Source organism: Lichtheimia ornata (genome assembly GCF_029851405.1).
Source record: "Lichtheimia ornata isolate CBS 291.66 chromosome Unknown scaffold00044, whole genome shotgun sequence".
NCBI lineage: Eukaryota > Fungi > Mucoromycota > Mucoromycetes > Mucorales > Lichtheimiaceae > Lichtheimia > Lichtheimia ornata.
In genome coordinates this window covers 68017-85457 of record NW_026695364.1, presented here as the reverse complement: position 1 = coordinate 85457, position 17441 = coordinate 68017, and the positions used below count along the sequence as shown (strand labels likewise).

Sequence of the window (17441 nt, the reverse complement as noted above, 5' to 3'; positions counted from 1 at the left end):
ATCTTTTGCTCTGCCAGGGTCCACCTACTTGACAATGAACAAAGACCGCTTCTCATATAGCATCACGCTTACAAACATAAAGGTGCCTGTATCTCCAAACTTTACAATCAAACATGGAGGCTTTAAGAGAACAAAGTTACTCGGCTGGGTGAGAAGCATATACTGCCCAAGTCTCATGTTCATCTTGGCCAACCCCAGATTCACCTAATGTCGCCACCAGCCAAATTGAGTCGGGTCGACCTCTTGAATTTTTTTCGTCGAGGAGGAAAAATATTTTTTGGTTGGCAGCGACATTAGGTGAATCTGGGAATGGCCACGATGAACTTCGTACTTTGACACGAGATCGCTTTGACCCTGCCGAGCAACATTGTCCTCATAAAGACCCCACGTTTGATTGTAAAGTTTAGAGATACAGGCACCTTTAGATTTCACATATGATGTACAAGTGATGCGATATGAAAAGTGGTCTTTGTTCATTATCAATTAGCTAGACCCTGACAGAGCCAAAGAGGCACAGGGACCTCTTTGTGTAACTCAGCACTTTCGCATGACTGGAAGGATCAATGGATGATACTGCATTGGCTAATCCGTAACACTCATCATTGGCAGCTGATAGCCAATTCCTTCCAATCGGCATTGTTGACCATTGTATGACATGTGAACAATGCTCCTGCTCCAGGCATTCATTTCCATTATTCAACTTTCTTGATCCGAGCTGATTTGACTGAACAACGCTCATACACAGAAGTATCATCCAAAATTATAGATTGATTATATGCAAACTGCTACTTGATAGCCCATTCCTCCCATTCAGCTTTTTTACCCAACCCAATGCATGTGAACGATTGTCCTGCTCCAGCACAACATGACCATCCTTCAACTTTCTTGGTCCGAGTGGATTTGACCGAGTTACGCTCAAGCACAGAAATATCATTCAACATCAGTTCAACCTATTTAATTTTCCACCTCTTCCTCTCACAGCTTCTTGTCTCTTCCTCCCATTCTCAACTGTTGGTCCATTCAAGTATACAACTACAACCGGCGAACGATTGTGCTGCTTCAACCCATCATGTCAATCCTACAATTGTCTTGATCCGATTGCCTTTGACTGAATGGCAAATCCATGGTGTGTGCATAGCCTTCTTGTCACTCTACTACAGCACGTGCCTTCCTTGATACAACACGCGCTCTTGCACGCTCCTCTGCCACAACCAAAGGAAGCATCGTTCATTCCAGCAGTTGCCAGTAGTGTTGCCTTTACTCCATTATCCTCAACAGCGTTCTTTACTTGCAGCAACTTGCCTGACAGGCCTTGTCACGTGTATCAGCAGATAGCCATTGTATAGAAGCAGCTTTATTTACGTGCAGCAACTTGCGTCAATACATACGATTCTTATGGATATGGATATGGGTATTGTTTTGGTATATGGAATGGAAGGATTCGGATACATACAAGGTGTGGAAAGAGTGCCCTGTTCTTATGCATCCATTGTCAGCTTCATCTTGATGCTATCATCCTGAACGATTGATGCATCCAATTATCAACCCTGGCAGGCTATCGCCATAGCAGCTACTATCATCATCCTTTCTTCAACTTGTCGACCAAGCACAACCATCACGACTGAACTCCATGTTTTGACAAGCTATGCATATAATTCGTTACAACGCATCAAGTGCCACCTCACGTCCACCCATCCATCTTTGCACCATACACACCCAAAGGATAGGACTTCCCCAAATCGATGTAACACCTCCATCAGAGCAATTCATTGTACCTCTCAATCTATTTCTTGTGAACGAATTGCATTAAAGGGTTACATACTTTAGTGAATACGAGATTGTGTTGGTCAACTATGTCGAAACTTGTATAGTGGAATAGATCTTTCCTCCTTTCTAAGTTGGACCTCGTCATGCGTGGCACTCGATGGATTGTATTATGGGATGCCTTATAGTATGGAAAATGCAGGTTCTATCCACTTGTAGATGCAACGATAAAGGAAAGAAAGGAAGAGGAAAAGTCTGGTCGATTCATTGGATCTTGAACAAAGGCTGTATTCATAACACAGTTCACCTCCTTTTTTTCGTGATTAGACAGGACTTTGGACATCGAATACCCTCATCCAAAGTACTTGACATTCCTTTTGTATCAAAGCGAAAGCGTCTCTTCTTGCATACACATATGCAATAAACCCCCATTTACAATATTGTATTGAATTTCTTTCCCATGTTTGTAGTCGTCAGCGAGAGAAAAGAAGAGCATTCAGCATTGATCCTCCCCCCACCCGAGAGTATTATGAAACGGGATACCACCTTCCCTAATGTGTGCTTCCTATCAGCTTGCTCAGCACCCAAATACATATTTTAGTTCGTGGTCAATGTTGTTGTCATTTTACTTAATGGAGTACCACAACGGCTGTAATACATAATATGGTTATCCAAATCGACTTTCGAAAATAAAAAGTTGGATGCATCATGTGGTCAGTTAGAAGTGGTGATGTTATCCCTGAATATGACATGTGCTACTAACATGAAACCCAAACAAGTGACTTACACTCTGCAAAGTCATCCTCGGATATGATTCAATTTTATCACCGTGCAACCCGAATCTCCTCCATCCATGCCAAGTATGACCATTGTGCAACGATGCGTGAACCCATCTCCTATTCTTTGGGAATTTCTATTTAAGGTAAGTGATATGTGATAAGCTGCACGTTTGACGGCCTAATGCATGTGTGGCAGAACGCCATTATCCGTGCTCGTATATTTTTCCCGCACAACATATGCTGCTACGTCTCCCATAGACATGCATCATCAGGAGCAACAAACAAAAAAGAAGCCAGCGAGAAAACATGATGACTGTCACATCCAGGATCATCATCATTATCACACACCCATTATCATGGTCCTCTCTGTATCATTTTACTAAAATCCCCTGACATGAAAGCACACAGCCGGTCGTAACCCCCTTTTTTCTATTGCAAGTTTAATAACCGGTCTTAATATTGGAAGTTAATGAGATCATGCAACCGTTTGTGTAACTCAAGTCGTGACATGAGGACCCAAACGTTTTGGTAGTGGGAGGTGGTAAAGTAGAACTATGATGCTGCTGCGCCTTATCGGTCCACTGTAAAAAAATGAAGCAATGATAAAGTTTCTTGTCCTTTGGGTGACACGTACAAAGCATCTATTAGATACACAGGTCGTGCCCCACACACAATTTCCCTTTCCTATTTATTTGACTGACTCAAAATTAGATTCATGCATCGTGACAACTTAATCTTAGGATGTCGGCACAATAAACAGATCCACATGAATACTCCCATTGCCATGTAAGCAGAAAGCTAAAGAGAGAGATGTTCGCTTGTGCTTCCAAATGACCATGTTTCATCTTCATAGGGATTCAAATTGATGTACGCGCTCAACGGTCCTCCGCTTGTTGTTGACATACCATGTGCAAGAGGTATACCTCGATAACGACTTGAATTCACTGGGAGCAAGTGTTAGAAAGGAGGAATCATCTTCGAGGATTTTCTCACGACGTCATGGGATATTAAAGTATCCCATTGTACCAAAGCAAATCAGCAACAACAACGATGAAAAGATACCTCCTTGCTGAGCTAAGAGAAGAGGAGAGAGAGAAAGAGTATGTGTAAGAGGATGGGACGGCCAAAGAACAAGAATTCCAAAAAAGGGCAGGGAGACTCTTTAGTCGAGACAGTGTCAACACATTGTGCGAGGGAGAGAGCTACGAAGGCTGTTTTACATCAGCATCATTGTCGGATTTTCCATACATTTGTTCATTTTCCTTGTCACTCCTGCCGACAACAATCAAGTCAAACGCCAGACACACTCTCATATTTAGCAATCTCGACCTTCGGATACGTTCGCCGAGCACTCCAAATGATATCAATTTATATGCAATGCTATAAATGTCTACGCCACCAGTTATTGATCGCCACTATAAGCGCATTGGTGGAGACGGCATGTAATGGGATGTCTTGTTGATTTCTTTGTATTATCCCTCCTTGTCTACCGTTCCCTTGGTTATACGTTTATTTTGATAATAGGACATGCCCTTTCTCTATCTCTCTCTCTCTATACACCAACATGGATATTCTTTCATACAACACGCTCTTTTTATTGCTCCTCCTCGTATCACTCCCGTGTTCCTCCTGATGAACGCTTTATTTGCTAGTGGTAAAAGTCAACTTTACATGACGTAATTACATCGTACCTTGACAGCTGCACATGATAGCAATCATTCAGACTCGGATTGCCTATAAAATTTGGTTTGGCCATTCTATTGCTATTTACCGGTTGTAGAGACAACAATGCGCTTATGTGATGGTTCCCGATCCGCCGCGTTAACCCCAGACTTTAACGCATCATTATGCCGGGGCGATCATGATTGATGAGCCCACATTACCCCTTTTCCCCCTCTCCTCCTTTTTTTTCCAGTGGCCAAAAAATTCTCCTCCCTGATATGGGTACAACTCTCTCACACATTGCATCAATCTCTCATCACATTAAACTTCCCCTTTGTATCTTCCTTTGGCTTTCTTCTAGGTCTTCCCCCCTGAAAACTTCAAGTGTCATTCCCCTTTCTTTCGCTGTTTAATGGCATCATTGTTCAAAGCAATACAGGAGACAAAGATGTAAGAAAGAATGAGGACGATAATGGCCCATTTCATAGTACAAAGAAAGAGCTCTTTCAAACGCGTTTGGTTCATTGTAATGACATTAAGAGTGATTAGAGCCCTATCGCTGGAAGCGGAAAGAAAAGGAAATGTAATCAGGATGATCCGCCCCATCCGATCAGAGAGCGAGAGAAAGAGAGTGCCTTGTTGACAGTGGTCACATCACATACATCCCCTTGATCCTCCTTCATAAAATGTGCACACACATTGGATGCGTATTAACTATAAATGTATTCGCACCTGCTTCTTTACTTCCTCATCCGTGTGATCAAAGTAGCATTGTGCTTTCCGTAGCAATGACACACGCCTCCTTACTGTATAAATACACATTGGTTGCCATGGTTTCTAAAGGATGACTCCGATCCTTCCTTGACTTGTGTGTGTATCTCTCGTTCATTATTCCTATCCCCTTGCCCCATAGAAGCCTTTTTTTAGCTTGCAGAAAAAGAAAGAGGCACACTTGACAACGACGACAAGAACAAATCACCCTGCATCTCCTCAGTTACGTTCGTCAAACTTCCAACATAAGGATTACTTTTGACACCCTACTATAGCATCATATATAAAGCTGTACCTTTTGCTGATCATCCTTTCATCCCTCGCTTCCCCACCCCATCCGCCTCCGAGCTACATTTTGTCTCTTTTTTTCTCTCTCTTTTATTACCCATTGTAATCCACACACACACACACAAGAAAGCTGGTTCTCTCTTTCTCTTACTCCTCTCGAAAGGTATTTAATCAAGCACCCTTTATGTGCACGATCAAACTGTATTCACACATCGGTCACGGTTGTAGTAAAAATATGATCCTTGCACACCAACAACAGCAACAAGTATCCCGCAATAGTACCAACACCCACCCTTCCACCTCGCCACCTACATCTGCTTTACAACGCACAACCATCAACGAGTAAGTGGTTTTTAACGCATATTTTGATCATCCGTAAAGAATCGTATTCATTGTCGATGCCAATTAGAAACGACGCTGCCCTTATGATCCAGCCTTATTCCCAACAACCTCTTACCAACATTTCACCTGATTATTACTTTACTCCACCACCACCAACAACAACAACACCATTTGATCCCACTATCCTGATGAATGATTTTTCACGATCTCACCAACATCAAAGAGCAGCTTCGTCCACTTATCCACATACTGCTGCCAGCAGTACGGATCGTTTCTTATCACCTACGCTTCAACCCATTTACAACAACAACAACAACCCTACGATGCGTTGTTCAGCTGCCACAGCAGCAGCAGCAAGCACTTGTTCTTCTCAATCGGTATCATCTCCTTTTGCTTTTGACACTGCTCATTCTTCCGTACTTGCTCCACAACCACAACCCACCCATATGCCATCGATACCATTTGCTGATGAAATTGCTACACAAAGGTAAATTAGGAGAGTGTGTGCGTGTGTGTCTTGTAGATCATCATCATACTCATTGTGTGTTTAGCAAGCATTTAAGATTCCACGTGGTACTCCAAGGTAAAGTAGTAAAATTGACAGGTCTAAAGGTAGTCATTGTGATATTAACCCTCTCTACAGCTGCCACAGCCATTACGCAAAAGAGCGAAGAAACAAGCATCACCTACATGAACCGAGGTCAATCGTATGCGATCCAGCTCAATGATAGGCATAAGCATGATGGTCCCATCACCAGCACCGTGGCCATCACTTTTCATGATCCATCCCATCGTCGAGTGGCCAATAATTATTGGAAGTTTTGGCTCAGTCAACAAAAGACGCCCCAAGCTGCACGTGCCATTGATATCGGTAAAATAGAGATCACATGATTTGCAAGGTTCATTATGTGCTCATTCTTTCTCTTTTTATAACACAGACAATGCGCAATCCACAGGGATCAGCAATATTCAGTACCCAGGATTTGATCGTATCAGCTTTGAGTGGAATGGTGCTTGTGGTGCTCGTATCCATGTTCGATTCAATTGTTTGTCCACCGACTTTTCTCGTATCAAAGGTGTTAAGGGGATTCCTCTTCGTGCACAAATGGAGAGCCGTGCATTACCATCATCATCCGCCTCATCTCCCGCTTCCCTCGAACAACAACAACAACAACAACAACAACCATCGTCATGGGAATACAATGAATCGTCTTTTTGTAAAATCAAGCTCTTTCGAGATAAGGTAATAAGCGATCGTTTTATTATAGAACAACATGTTATTAAACTAACTACTATTAGGGTGCTGAGCGAAAGAACAAGGATGACATTAAGCAAGCCGGCAAGCAATTTGAAAAGATGCGAGGTAGGTTAAAGCAACACGGCCCACTATAAGCTGCTATCCACTCACATACACTTACATGGTATATAGAAACGGCAGGAGACGATCTAGGTCGACACCCAATGTGGCTCATGTACAACCAACCCATGCCATACAGTGTCTTTACCGAAACACCCACATCGCCTGTGCTTGAACACCACCCACCGACATCGTTTGATTTCCACTTCAACAGCAAGCATGCACGCACCATTACAGCGCCATCGATCCTGCCTTCGTACCATTACCATTTGGACACGTGGTTCCAGTCTTCGTCTCCAGTGACGGCAGCAGCAGATACGCCCTTGACAGCCACAGCCACAGGACCTGTCAATGCATTGATAGATATGGGTGGGAAGCGTTGGAGTGAAACCGATGATGGATACTTTACAGCCAAAACACCTGACTACAGCACAACCACGCCTGGATCAATCAATAGCAACGGCAGTGTAACACTACCATCCAGCAACACCAACCACAATGACGATCTTATGACACGGCCATTTATGGTAACCCCGGCACTCAGCTTTATGAGCACACCTTCTCCGGTAACCCCTTCAGGTATCACAGCAACAGCACCAAGCACCAAACGCCCTCTTCCACAAGATGACACTACCACTAGTAACAACAACAACAACAACAAAAGACGTAATGTAGAAGGTAAGAAAGATGATTAACTTTTTGTATGTTGTCCTTGTGGCTGACGCGTTTGAATTTAGCCCTTTGTTTGTATATTCAAGTAGCTGCAACCCAGCAACGTATACCCAATGCTGAACCCAAACGCCTTCAACTTGAGAAACCCACTGTCGATGATCTCAAACACAAATTATGCACGCTCCTCTCACTCCATCCAAATCAAGTGGCGGACGTTATTTGGCGGCGTAAGGATGATACACCAACACCACCAACAACAACCACTGCTGCTGCTGCTGCTGCCATTGTCCCAACATCACAACAACCATCCACCCATCACACCAAACGAGCCAATAACAGCAACAATAACGATGTCTTGATTCTGGTGGATGATTCAGTCGTGGCACAGCATTTATTGGACAATGCCATGGTTACCGTATCATGGGAAATTAAGGCAGATGGCATGGTCCGACTTGTTTTGGAACACTAGCACATGAAAAAAGCCGCCGATTACCATATTTTGACATAGCAGCCTTACACATCTATTATGCTACTTTTATGCATCCTTTGTTTTCTACTCTTTACACAAAACATTTATCCTCTCTTCTTTTTTGTTTAATGCCATACCAACAACAGCAGCAGCAGCATAATAGCAGCCCATGCATGCCACACATTTGATATTTGTATGTATGCCCTACTCTCTCTCTCTCTCTTTCTCTCTCTTCCCTTTTGAGAAAAACCTTGCATCTTGCCCATTTATATCCTGTTTTCACTTACTGCTGTCAAATGCATCCTTATAAGGAAAAAAGTCACAGTGTGTTTCAATTCTCACTTTCAGGCGATTGTGTGGGGAGAGTAGCGGGATGACGATGGATTTTGCCCAGCATGTGATACGAAAGCATAGTGTGTCGCCCAAGCTTTTCTTGGTGTGGTGGGGTGGAATACCCCCACTCATACCACGTTGCTTGGATCTGTGATACCCGATCACCGATCTATATAAATTAAACCTCTTTTTTCCTTGTATTTTTTTCCTTGTATACATTTCTCTCTCTCTCTCTATACTACAATGTCTATCTCGCAACAAAGCAATCCTTTGGCTTACATTGGTGGTGCCGCAGTGGCTGGTGTCACTGCGCTTGCTGCCATTTATCACGATCGTGCTGTATTCGACGAAGTTCGTAAAGATGTTGTGACACAACCTGGCTGGCCTTTGGTTGGCAACCTTCCCATTCTACTTCAATGGAAGGATAAGCTACACGAATTTTTATTGGAAGGATTCACGTCATTGGATGAACAGACCTTGTAAGCACACACACACACATCCAACACACAGAGTTTGTACGACATCATCATGGCTGATCCATCTACGCGTATGTAGGACCATGTCGGCACTCGGAATTCCACGCCATATCGCTACCGTCGATCCACGTAATGTGGAACATCTCCTGAAGACCAACTTTGAAAACTACATCAAGGGACCTGAATTCCATGGTGCCATGAACGATCTTTTTGGTAACGGTATCTTTAATGCTAATGGTGAAGATTGGAAATATCAACGCAAGACGGCTTCTTTGATCTTCAATGTCAAGAACTTCCGTGATCAATTCACAGAGTAAGTCAACTCATTCATTCACACACATGTAACAAGAAAAAGGCTCATTGTATCATTATTATTAGTGTCTTTGTTCAAGAGATTGATTACATGAGTGAAACTATTTGGGATAAGGCTGCTGAAAACCACGAGTCGGTCGACTTCCATGATATCATGTTCAAGTTTACATTGGATTCTTTCATCTTGTAAGTGTGTGGGTGTTTGTATGTGTGTGCACGCGTATATACAAATTCACTGACAACCCCTTGTTGTAGGCTTGGCTTTGGTGTTCAACTCAATGCTCTTGGTTCCAAAGGCAAAGTTCCCTTCGCTGCCGCTTTCGATGAGGCACAAAAGAACACATTCCAACGCTTCGTCAATCCCATTTGGCCCATTACTGAACGCATTCAAAAGATGCTTGCTCCATGGCGCGATGGTATGAAGGATCACTTGCACGTGGTCGACAGCTTTGCACGTGAAGTCACCGAGAAACGACGTGAGGAGATGGCTGCCGGTGAAGTCAAGAAGGATCTTTTATCTCGATTCATGCAAGCACGTAATGCGAACGGCGAACCCCTCAACAACAATGAATTGCGTGACATTGTGCTCAACTTTGTGATTGCTGGTCGTGATACTACTGCACAAGCCTTGTCTTGGACCTTTTACATGCTCATGTGCCATCCTCGTGTCGAAGCCAAGCTCTTGGATGAGATCAATACCCATATTACTGATGATGTGATGCACGATTCTACCGCCTTGTTTGAAGCCATCAAGAACATGAAATACGCTCATGCTGTGTAAGTAGTAGCGAGATTCACATGACCTGACAACATGGATACTCATCATCATTACATCTATAGGTTTTATGAAGTGTTACGTCAATACCCATCCGTCCCTCTCAACCAAAAGTACGCCTTGAACGATGATGTTTGGCCCGATGGTACGCATATTCGTAAGGGTGACTACATTCTCTGGTCTCCTTGGTCACAAGGACGCAATGAAAAGGTTTGGGGTGCCGATGCCAAACAATTCCGACCTGAGCGCTGGATTACCCCTGAAGGCGATTTACGACGTGAGTCTCAAGGTCAATGGCCTGCTTTCCATGCTGGTCCTCGTACTTGTCTCGGTCAACATCTCGCTACTCTTGAAGCTCTTGTTGCTATCGTCTTCCTTCTCAAGCGTTACAAGTTCAGCCTTTTGCCCGGTCAAGATATCACTTATCAAATCTCATTGACTCTTCCCATGAAGGATGGCATGAAGGTTTCTGTTGAGAAGCGTTAATTTTTCTCTCTCTCCCTCCCTCTTTCACAATCCTCCCTCTCCTATCTTACAAATAATCCCTTTATCTGTATATCTCGTCTTTATCCTCACACACCTACACACCTACACAATGTATATACACGATGATGTTGACTCTAGATCTTTTCACCAAATCACCGCTTTGGTAACCCAGCTGTGGAGCAGCTTATTCCATAATAAAATGATCACCCTAGTCAAAAACAGCATTTATTCTTATTTCAACGACTGATTGTTTGCTTGGAGATGTATGTAAACGGTTTCATCGCCAACGCGTGTTTATGCGAATGCAGGTTGGTGACCAAGGATTGTCGTTCGACCCATGACAACAAAGGGCAAGATGGCAGCGCCAAGGATAATCGCGAATACGAGAAAACCACCAGTGTAGACGACGTCCCTATCAGTCAAGTTGGTTGGATAACGTCGAGGACAGCAGACCCAGCACATTTGGAACAAAGCGAGTAGTAGTAGAATGGTGATGATACCACAATTTCTTTGTCTATTATATATAGGCTTGTGGGATGTGGTCAATGCATGATGAATGAACCCAAGGTATTCATTGTGGTCATTATGTATACCTTTCAACCACCATTGATGCTTATCAATGACGCTTGTGTGTGACATTTGTGTATGTGTAACCGGTGGAGCGGCATTATGCAAATCGGTACCAGGAACAAGAGCTCATTGTACCTTCCAAAATACAAAGACTCAAGCCATCTACAGAGCATTCATGGTTGGCGTTCCTTTTTTGCTTATGTAGCGTAGATGTTGCAATACAATGGGATCGTTGGAACGTGTGTGGTCAAGTTTTTCATTGGTCGTTCACGAAAAAAAAAAACATTACTTTCTTCTAAATCCCAATGACAAGAGAGCAAGATTTAGCAAATTTAGTCTCATTGTATGTTAAACTTCGATATTGGTACATGTTTCTGCAATCAAGAGTGAAATGAAGTGTGTAACAAAAGGGCTTTATCGAGAACGTTACACTAGAAAAGCAGACTATAGTACAAGTGGATGCAAGGTTGAGGGAATGTAATGCTCTAATATGTGCGTGTGAGGAAAAAGATGAAAGTATTCTATGATGAGGACGGTGGTGGCTGTTGTTGTTGTTGTTGTGAGGGAGGATGATCATCCTGAATATCAACCAACTCAGCATTTGTTGTCGCAGTGGTGGTGGTGCTGGAGGAAGATTCTGGCAAGTGTAATGAATCGCTTCGTCGATGTTGCCACAAGGGTGTATTACCGGATGGTGGTTTGGGTGATATTCTTTGCTTCATAGCATTCATCATTTTCCATTTCAACCCGGATGACTTTTTGTGATCCTTGCCTGTCACAGGTGCTGTATCATAACGTCGAAGATCGAATCCTTCCATTGGCATCCAATCACCATGGGCACCACCCTGCTCTTCAGCTGTTGTAGAAAGTGTGGCATTGGAAAGTCTTGAACGACGCAACAAGGCTGGATTGGTTGATAAACTTGCATGTCGGTACACCGATTGTCGAAATTTATCAAAGGGACGTTTATCATCGGACGAAAATGCAAAACCCATAAAAGAGGTACGAGTGCCAGAGCGCATGTTCATAATCTCGGTTCGTTGTGAAGCATTCGTATCAGTGCGTGTGAGAGGTGCTGCATCAGTCAACGCATAAGCATTTTCATCATCGTACAAGTCATCGTTTCGGAATGCTGTGGATGCTTCGCTTTGGGTGCGTTCCAAGGTGATAGGGATTTCTTCTTCAAGCTGCTTTTTGGAGGTGCGTCGACGACGGCTGAAACGGTTTTTGGAGGAAGAAGTCTTGCACAAGACCATCTCGCGGATGATATCATTATCAAAAGGCTTGTCCATGTGGAGACAATACTTTGTAGCATAGCGTGGCAACATGCAGATCACAAAAGTCACCGCCAAACATAACCAAAAGCCGCCTTCACGGAATAAAATGTCTTCGCCATAGAATGTAAATGTTTGTACCTTGGCGTAGATGGCCGTCCATATGAAAAAGGTGGCTGACGAAAGAGTAATAACCGCTACCATCACCCATGTCCAGCTGTAGATAGTGAATCCAACAAGGGCATTGGCAACCACCACAGCAATACCAGCGATAAACGTTCCGAGCTCGTATACACCTTCAGTGTCATAGCCATTGCTGCTCATTTTTCCATCAATGAAAAGCATGTAGGGAACACCAAAGCAGACCGCTGATTGATAAATGGCATCGACTACGGTCAAATAGAACCGGGAAACGTGAAACTTGTCATCGCGGATACCCATCAAATAAAGCTGTGGATACTTGAAGGAGTACTTTGATACGAGATCTTGATCCAAAACGCCTAAATAAATGGTCTGTGAGTACTTTTTTTCCTCTCTCCAGTAGTCTGCCTATGCGTTGCTTACCGGCAAAGATACATGGCAAGGATGTAAATACCAAATTATAAAGAGTAATATAAGAATAATCAAACATCATGGTGCCCGAAAATCTGTTTCATGTCCAATGTTACAAAAACGCTCAGTGATCATTCATAAGAAACTTACCCGCAGAATAGCTGATACCAAAACAAGACGAGCGTCCACATGATGTTTTTGTAAAAGAAGGTGAGGATCATTTCGGATGTGCGTAGATAAGACCAACGTCCGTGCACCAACAACAACTTGCTGAGATAACGAAATTGGGCAATGGCATAATCGGATGCCATCACAGCTTGCCGACCTTCTTCGCCTGAGATACCAACACCCACATTGGCTTCCTGGATCATGGAGACATCATTGGCACCATCACCAATCGACAACGTCATTACTTTGAGACCTTTCTTGACAAGATTCACCACCTTGGCCTTTTGCATAGGACTCACACGACAACAAATCACAGCCATGCATTGTGTGCCAAGCGCCAATAACTCTTGTTTGCAAGGTGGTTCCAAGGCATACTTTAGCGATTCACCATCAATGACAAGTGCGCATTTCTGATAAGACGATTTTTCTTGCACTTCGAGTTGTGAGCGCTGAAGTTGTTCCAGTGTCTCATGTTCATCGTGTGCATTGATACTGATCAGCAGCATATCCTTGCTCAATAAATTGCATGCAAATCCGATATTGATGGCTGTCTCAATCTTGTCTCCCGTAAGCACCCAAATCTTGATACCCGCTTGTGCCAATACACCGATCGTATCGGGAACACCTTCTTGAAGCTTGTCTTCAATAGCTGTGCCGCCAATAAGGGTCAACGACTGTTCAATCTCCTCGCACACCTTTTCAATCTCTTCATCACGATTTCTGATACTGCTAGCGGCTTGCTTATAACGTGCAGCCCATTGCTGATACTCGTCTTCTTGTAACATGCGACTTGCGATACACAAGGTTCGTAAACCTAAAGAAAAATAACCACCCATTCAATGTACATTCTCGATGTTAAGGATAAAAAACACGTACCTTCATTTGCAAAGATACCCAAATGGGCTGATGTCTCTTGTCGTACACGTTTTTGCTCTCTTCCTTCCTCGTCATCACCAAGGTCTTTGGAAAGCCGTTCATAGATCACTGAATCTGCTCCCTTGCATAGCAAGACAATACCGCCATCCGAAGATCGCATAATAACACTCATCCGTTTGCGTGTCGAATTAAACTCCAGAACATTGAGCAATGTAAAATGGCGTAATTCTCCCAATGCATCCATGATGACTGTATCAGATTCTCGAGCAACAAAAGTAAATCCAACATCTCGCGCTGTTGCCACAAGAGCAGCTTCATCGGGTGATTGTGCCTTGTATACAATGTCGTATGGGTTATCAGGATCCGGTAATTCGGTAATGACGGTGTGACAAAGGGCCAATGCGGAGAAAAAGTGAATCAAGCTCTGCGATTGAGTATTGTTGGCACCAAGGTGGTCGTATACTTTGGGATCCACAAAGCTGGATTTTGGATTGATGTACTTGTGATCGAACAATTGGGCTTGTTTCTGCAACATCTCTTGTCGTGATTTCTCCAATTCCATAGCATCCGCCAATGTCGTATCCACCATATTGGGGTTATCTCGTTTCTTTGCACCAATCGAAGCTTCGGTCTCTCCCAATCCATAGATCACCCCATTCACTGTGCATCGACGAAACTCCATAATGTTTTGCGTCAACGTCCCCGTCTTGTCTGAAAAAATGTATTCGATTTGTCCAAGGTCATCCGAGATGTTCCATGTTTTTGGAATGCATGGTTGATCCAGCCGCTCATTGTACATGTCAAGATCAGTATGGATAAAATAAGCCTAATTCACGCGTCAATGAGTCGTCTACTACATAGCTTCATGTCCCTCAAAATCCATCAACTTACTGCAGCGGTTTTTACAATTTGAACAGATATATACAAGGAAATCGGGATGATGTTTTGGTAAATGACAAGCGTGGTCCTTTAAAACACACATGTAAGCATACGAAGGATACCCATAGCCCAAGGTATATACTTACCAGAACATGATGAAACCTTCCATGGTAGCACTTTCAGCATCCTTTGTCTCGAAGTAATCGGCGGATGTATGACTCGAATACATGACACTCGCAGCCACAGAGCAAATGACGCAGAGAATGAATAGTAACACAAAGTTGGCAATGACCTACATCCACGAGTTAGGATATACATGTAGACCCTTTTCCTTTTCCTTTTACTTACATGAGGATTCGTCGCCTTTTCGATTTTGCTTCGTTTGCTTGGTGTCTTTCCCGAGTTGAGCATGATCTTGGTCTCGTTGCCGGTGAAAAGGACCATTCCAATCACCCAACCCGTATTCCTCAAAACGCAACCTCGCAAGAGCACACTGCTGCTGGTGATGGCTTCTGTCTTTTCATGGGATACCTCATCCTCATCATCCTCATCATCCTCATCTTCTTCTTCAAGTGCTGGTGGTGGTGGTGAAAGTCCTTCTCCCTTGATTTCTTCATCCTCGCCCTCCTCCTGATGATCCATTTCCACTTTCCATTTGATGACACCATTGAAAGAATACAAGTTGGCATGAGGTGGTTCAGCTTCGATATAAAACTTTGAACGTTTGCAATCATCCACGGTGTTAATTTCACTTGTTGCCTGGATAGCACGCATGATCTTGAGATTCGTTTCACCATCCAAATTTTGCGTTTCCACATAACACAATCCATCAGGTTCGGAGGAGGATAAAATGGCGATATCAGCAGGAATGTTGTCATTGTTTTGTAGATAGACGAAATCCCCCACATTCAAATCCTGCCAACGTGTCCTTTGCCACCGACGATCAACAGGTTGCCGTACAAGGGTGGATGAGCGTTGTAATGGCTTGTTGGGCTTGGGTTGACCTGATTTCCTTAGCACCGAATGGGGAATCTTGCCTGGTCGATAAGGGCCTTTTCTTTTCCTCTTGAGTTTCCGAAACAATCGGATAGTCTTGCTACTGTTGCTGGCGGGCATAAAATCGGAGCGCATGGTTGACACGCGACTGAGTGTCATATCTTCCCCTTCCTCATGCGGCTGCTGCTTTGTCGATCGGAATAGACCTTTGATAAATTTGGCACAAGTGTTGAGCCATCGTCGCCACAAGGAGACCTTGTATACTGGTATATTGACATTCTTCCAATCCTTCAACGTGTACGTCGTTGCCTTATTCACACTCTGGTCTGTCTTGTGTCGTTTGTTGTCTTCAAAGGCGTCCTTCACTCCCGTAATGATGAGAATCGCTGCAAGTGGTAGAATCACAAGAATAGGCGAGGCTGAGGTGCTGAAGAGTGGGAACATTTGTAGAATGACGAGAAATAAAAAGTACAAGTTGGCGATGCCTCGAAATTGCTCAAAGAGATTCTTTGGCAAGAAGGTGTACCACGTGTATTTCGCTGTTCTGATCTTGTTGGATATGAATGTGGTTGTGGGTTGATTGTAGTCATCGAGCGCGTCGGCGGGTATCTCGGTATTAACATAGATAGTACGACTCTCGGTGGAAGCTGTAGGAAAAGGACTCTTTTTCTCTTTGGCTGCTGCTTGCTCTAGTGTGTCAGTGCGTAATAGTTGCACCAGCCTTGTCCAGGGACTGGTGTTATTGGTCATGGTATATATGAAAAAAGAAGGGACGGGGGAGAGAGAGAAAGAAGAAAGAGTGAGAGTGGAGAGAGAGAGAGAGAGACAAAGGAGCAAGATATAAAGCGGAGAGTGAGTAAATGTAAAGCAACCTTTGGTGCCAAAAAAAAGTAGGTGCTTGTTCTTGACCTGAAAAGGGGATGGTAGTAATTACGAGCATGGATGATCTTGTTGCTCCTGTACAAATGTTTATAAAATAATGCCGTTTAACCCGTATCCAAGTTACCCTTATTCTCTTTCTTTCTTTCTCTTTTTTTTCCCTCTTCCTTTCTCTTTCTCTTAATATGACTTTGTTCCTGAAGAAATTATATTATCATTGATTCATTCACCACATTTGACTACTACTCTTTAATACACCAGGCGGTGTTGCCTCATCTATCCAGGCACCACGTGTTTTTGATTCCCCGGTGCCAAGGCCCCGAAAAGAACGCTATGCCAACCATCCACCGTGTTTGAACTTCTACCGTTTCCGGGTATCTGTCATGAGCTCATGCTCTATTGGATGTCCTTCATTCAGCCGCTGTGGCTGCCAAGCCTGTTGTAACACACATTTCAAAACCCTGGTGGGCTCACGTAGCACACAACTACATTTATTGTAATACTTGAACCTTGCATTCATATCTCTTTGTCTCGTCCTCATACACGCACACACACTAGATAACCTGGTTTTCAAGAATGATCAAGAAACCGCCAAGATTTTCTTTGATTCCACATGTCATATCCCCGCTCTTCTTTGCTGAGCATTGACCACTTTTCATCCTATCATCTTCTCTCATTTTGGCATATGCATATCTATTTTCATTACGTCAAGCACAACAACGTCGACATGAACTGCTTTGTTTTAGCGGAAGTTGGGGGTG

The 17441-nt window shown here is 43.5% G+C and overlaps 3 protein-coding genes across 3 annotated transcripts; 2 read left to right on the top strand and 1 right to left on the bottom strand.

Annotated features, from left to right (window-relative positions):
- Positions 1–5499: 5499 nt before the first annotated feature.
- On the top strand, positions 5500–8104 carry O0I10_008359 (uncharacterized protein; the record flags this gene model as incomplete). The annotated part of the gene is made up of 8 exons (XM_058488362.1): positions 5500–5606; positions 5674–6093; positions 6158–6189; positions 6250–6477; positions 6545–6849; positions 6906–6969; positions 7036–7641; positions 7701–8104. 8 exons carry the CDS (start codon positions 5500–5502, stop codon positions 8102–8104), a joined length of 2166 nt encoding a protein of 721 aa, XP_058340832.1.
- A 576-nt stretch (positions 8105–8680) lies between these two features.
- On the top strand, positions 8681–10486 carry O0I10_008358 (uncharacterized protein; the record flags this gene model as incomplete). Its single annotated transcript, XM_058488361.1, has 5 exons — positions 8681–8916; positions 8993–9226; positions 9292–9411; positions 9481–10002; positions 10066–10486. 5 exons carry the CDS (start codon positions 8681–8683, stop codon positions 10484–10486), a joined length of 1533 nt encoding a protein of 510 aa, XP_058340831.1.
- Positions 10487–11577: 1091 nt separating this feature from the next.
- On the bottom strand, positions 11578–16551 carry O0I10_008357 (uncharacterized protein; the record flags this gene model as incomplete). The annotated part of the gene is made up of 7 exons (XM_058488360.1): positions 11578–12830; positions 12895–12977; positions 13033–13864; positions 13927–14752; positions 14818–14893; positions 14952–15097; positions 15154–16551. 7 exons carry the CDS (start codon positions 16549–16551, stop codon positions 11578–11580), a joined length of 4614 nt encoding a protein of 1537 aa, XP_058340830.1.
- Positions 16552–17441: the final 890 nt, after the last annotated feature.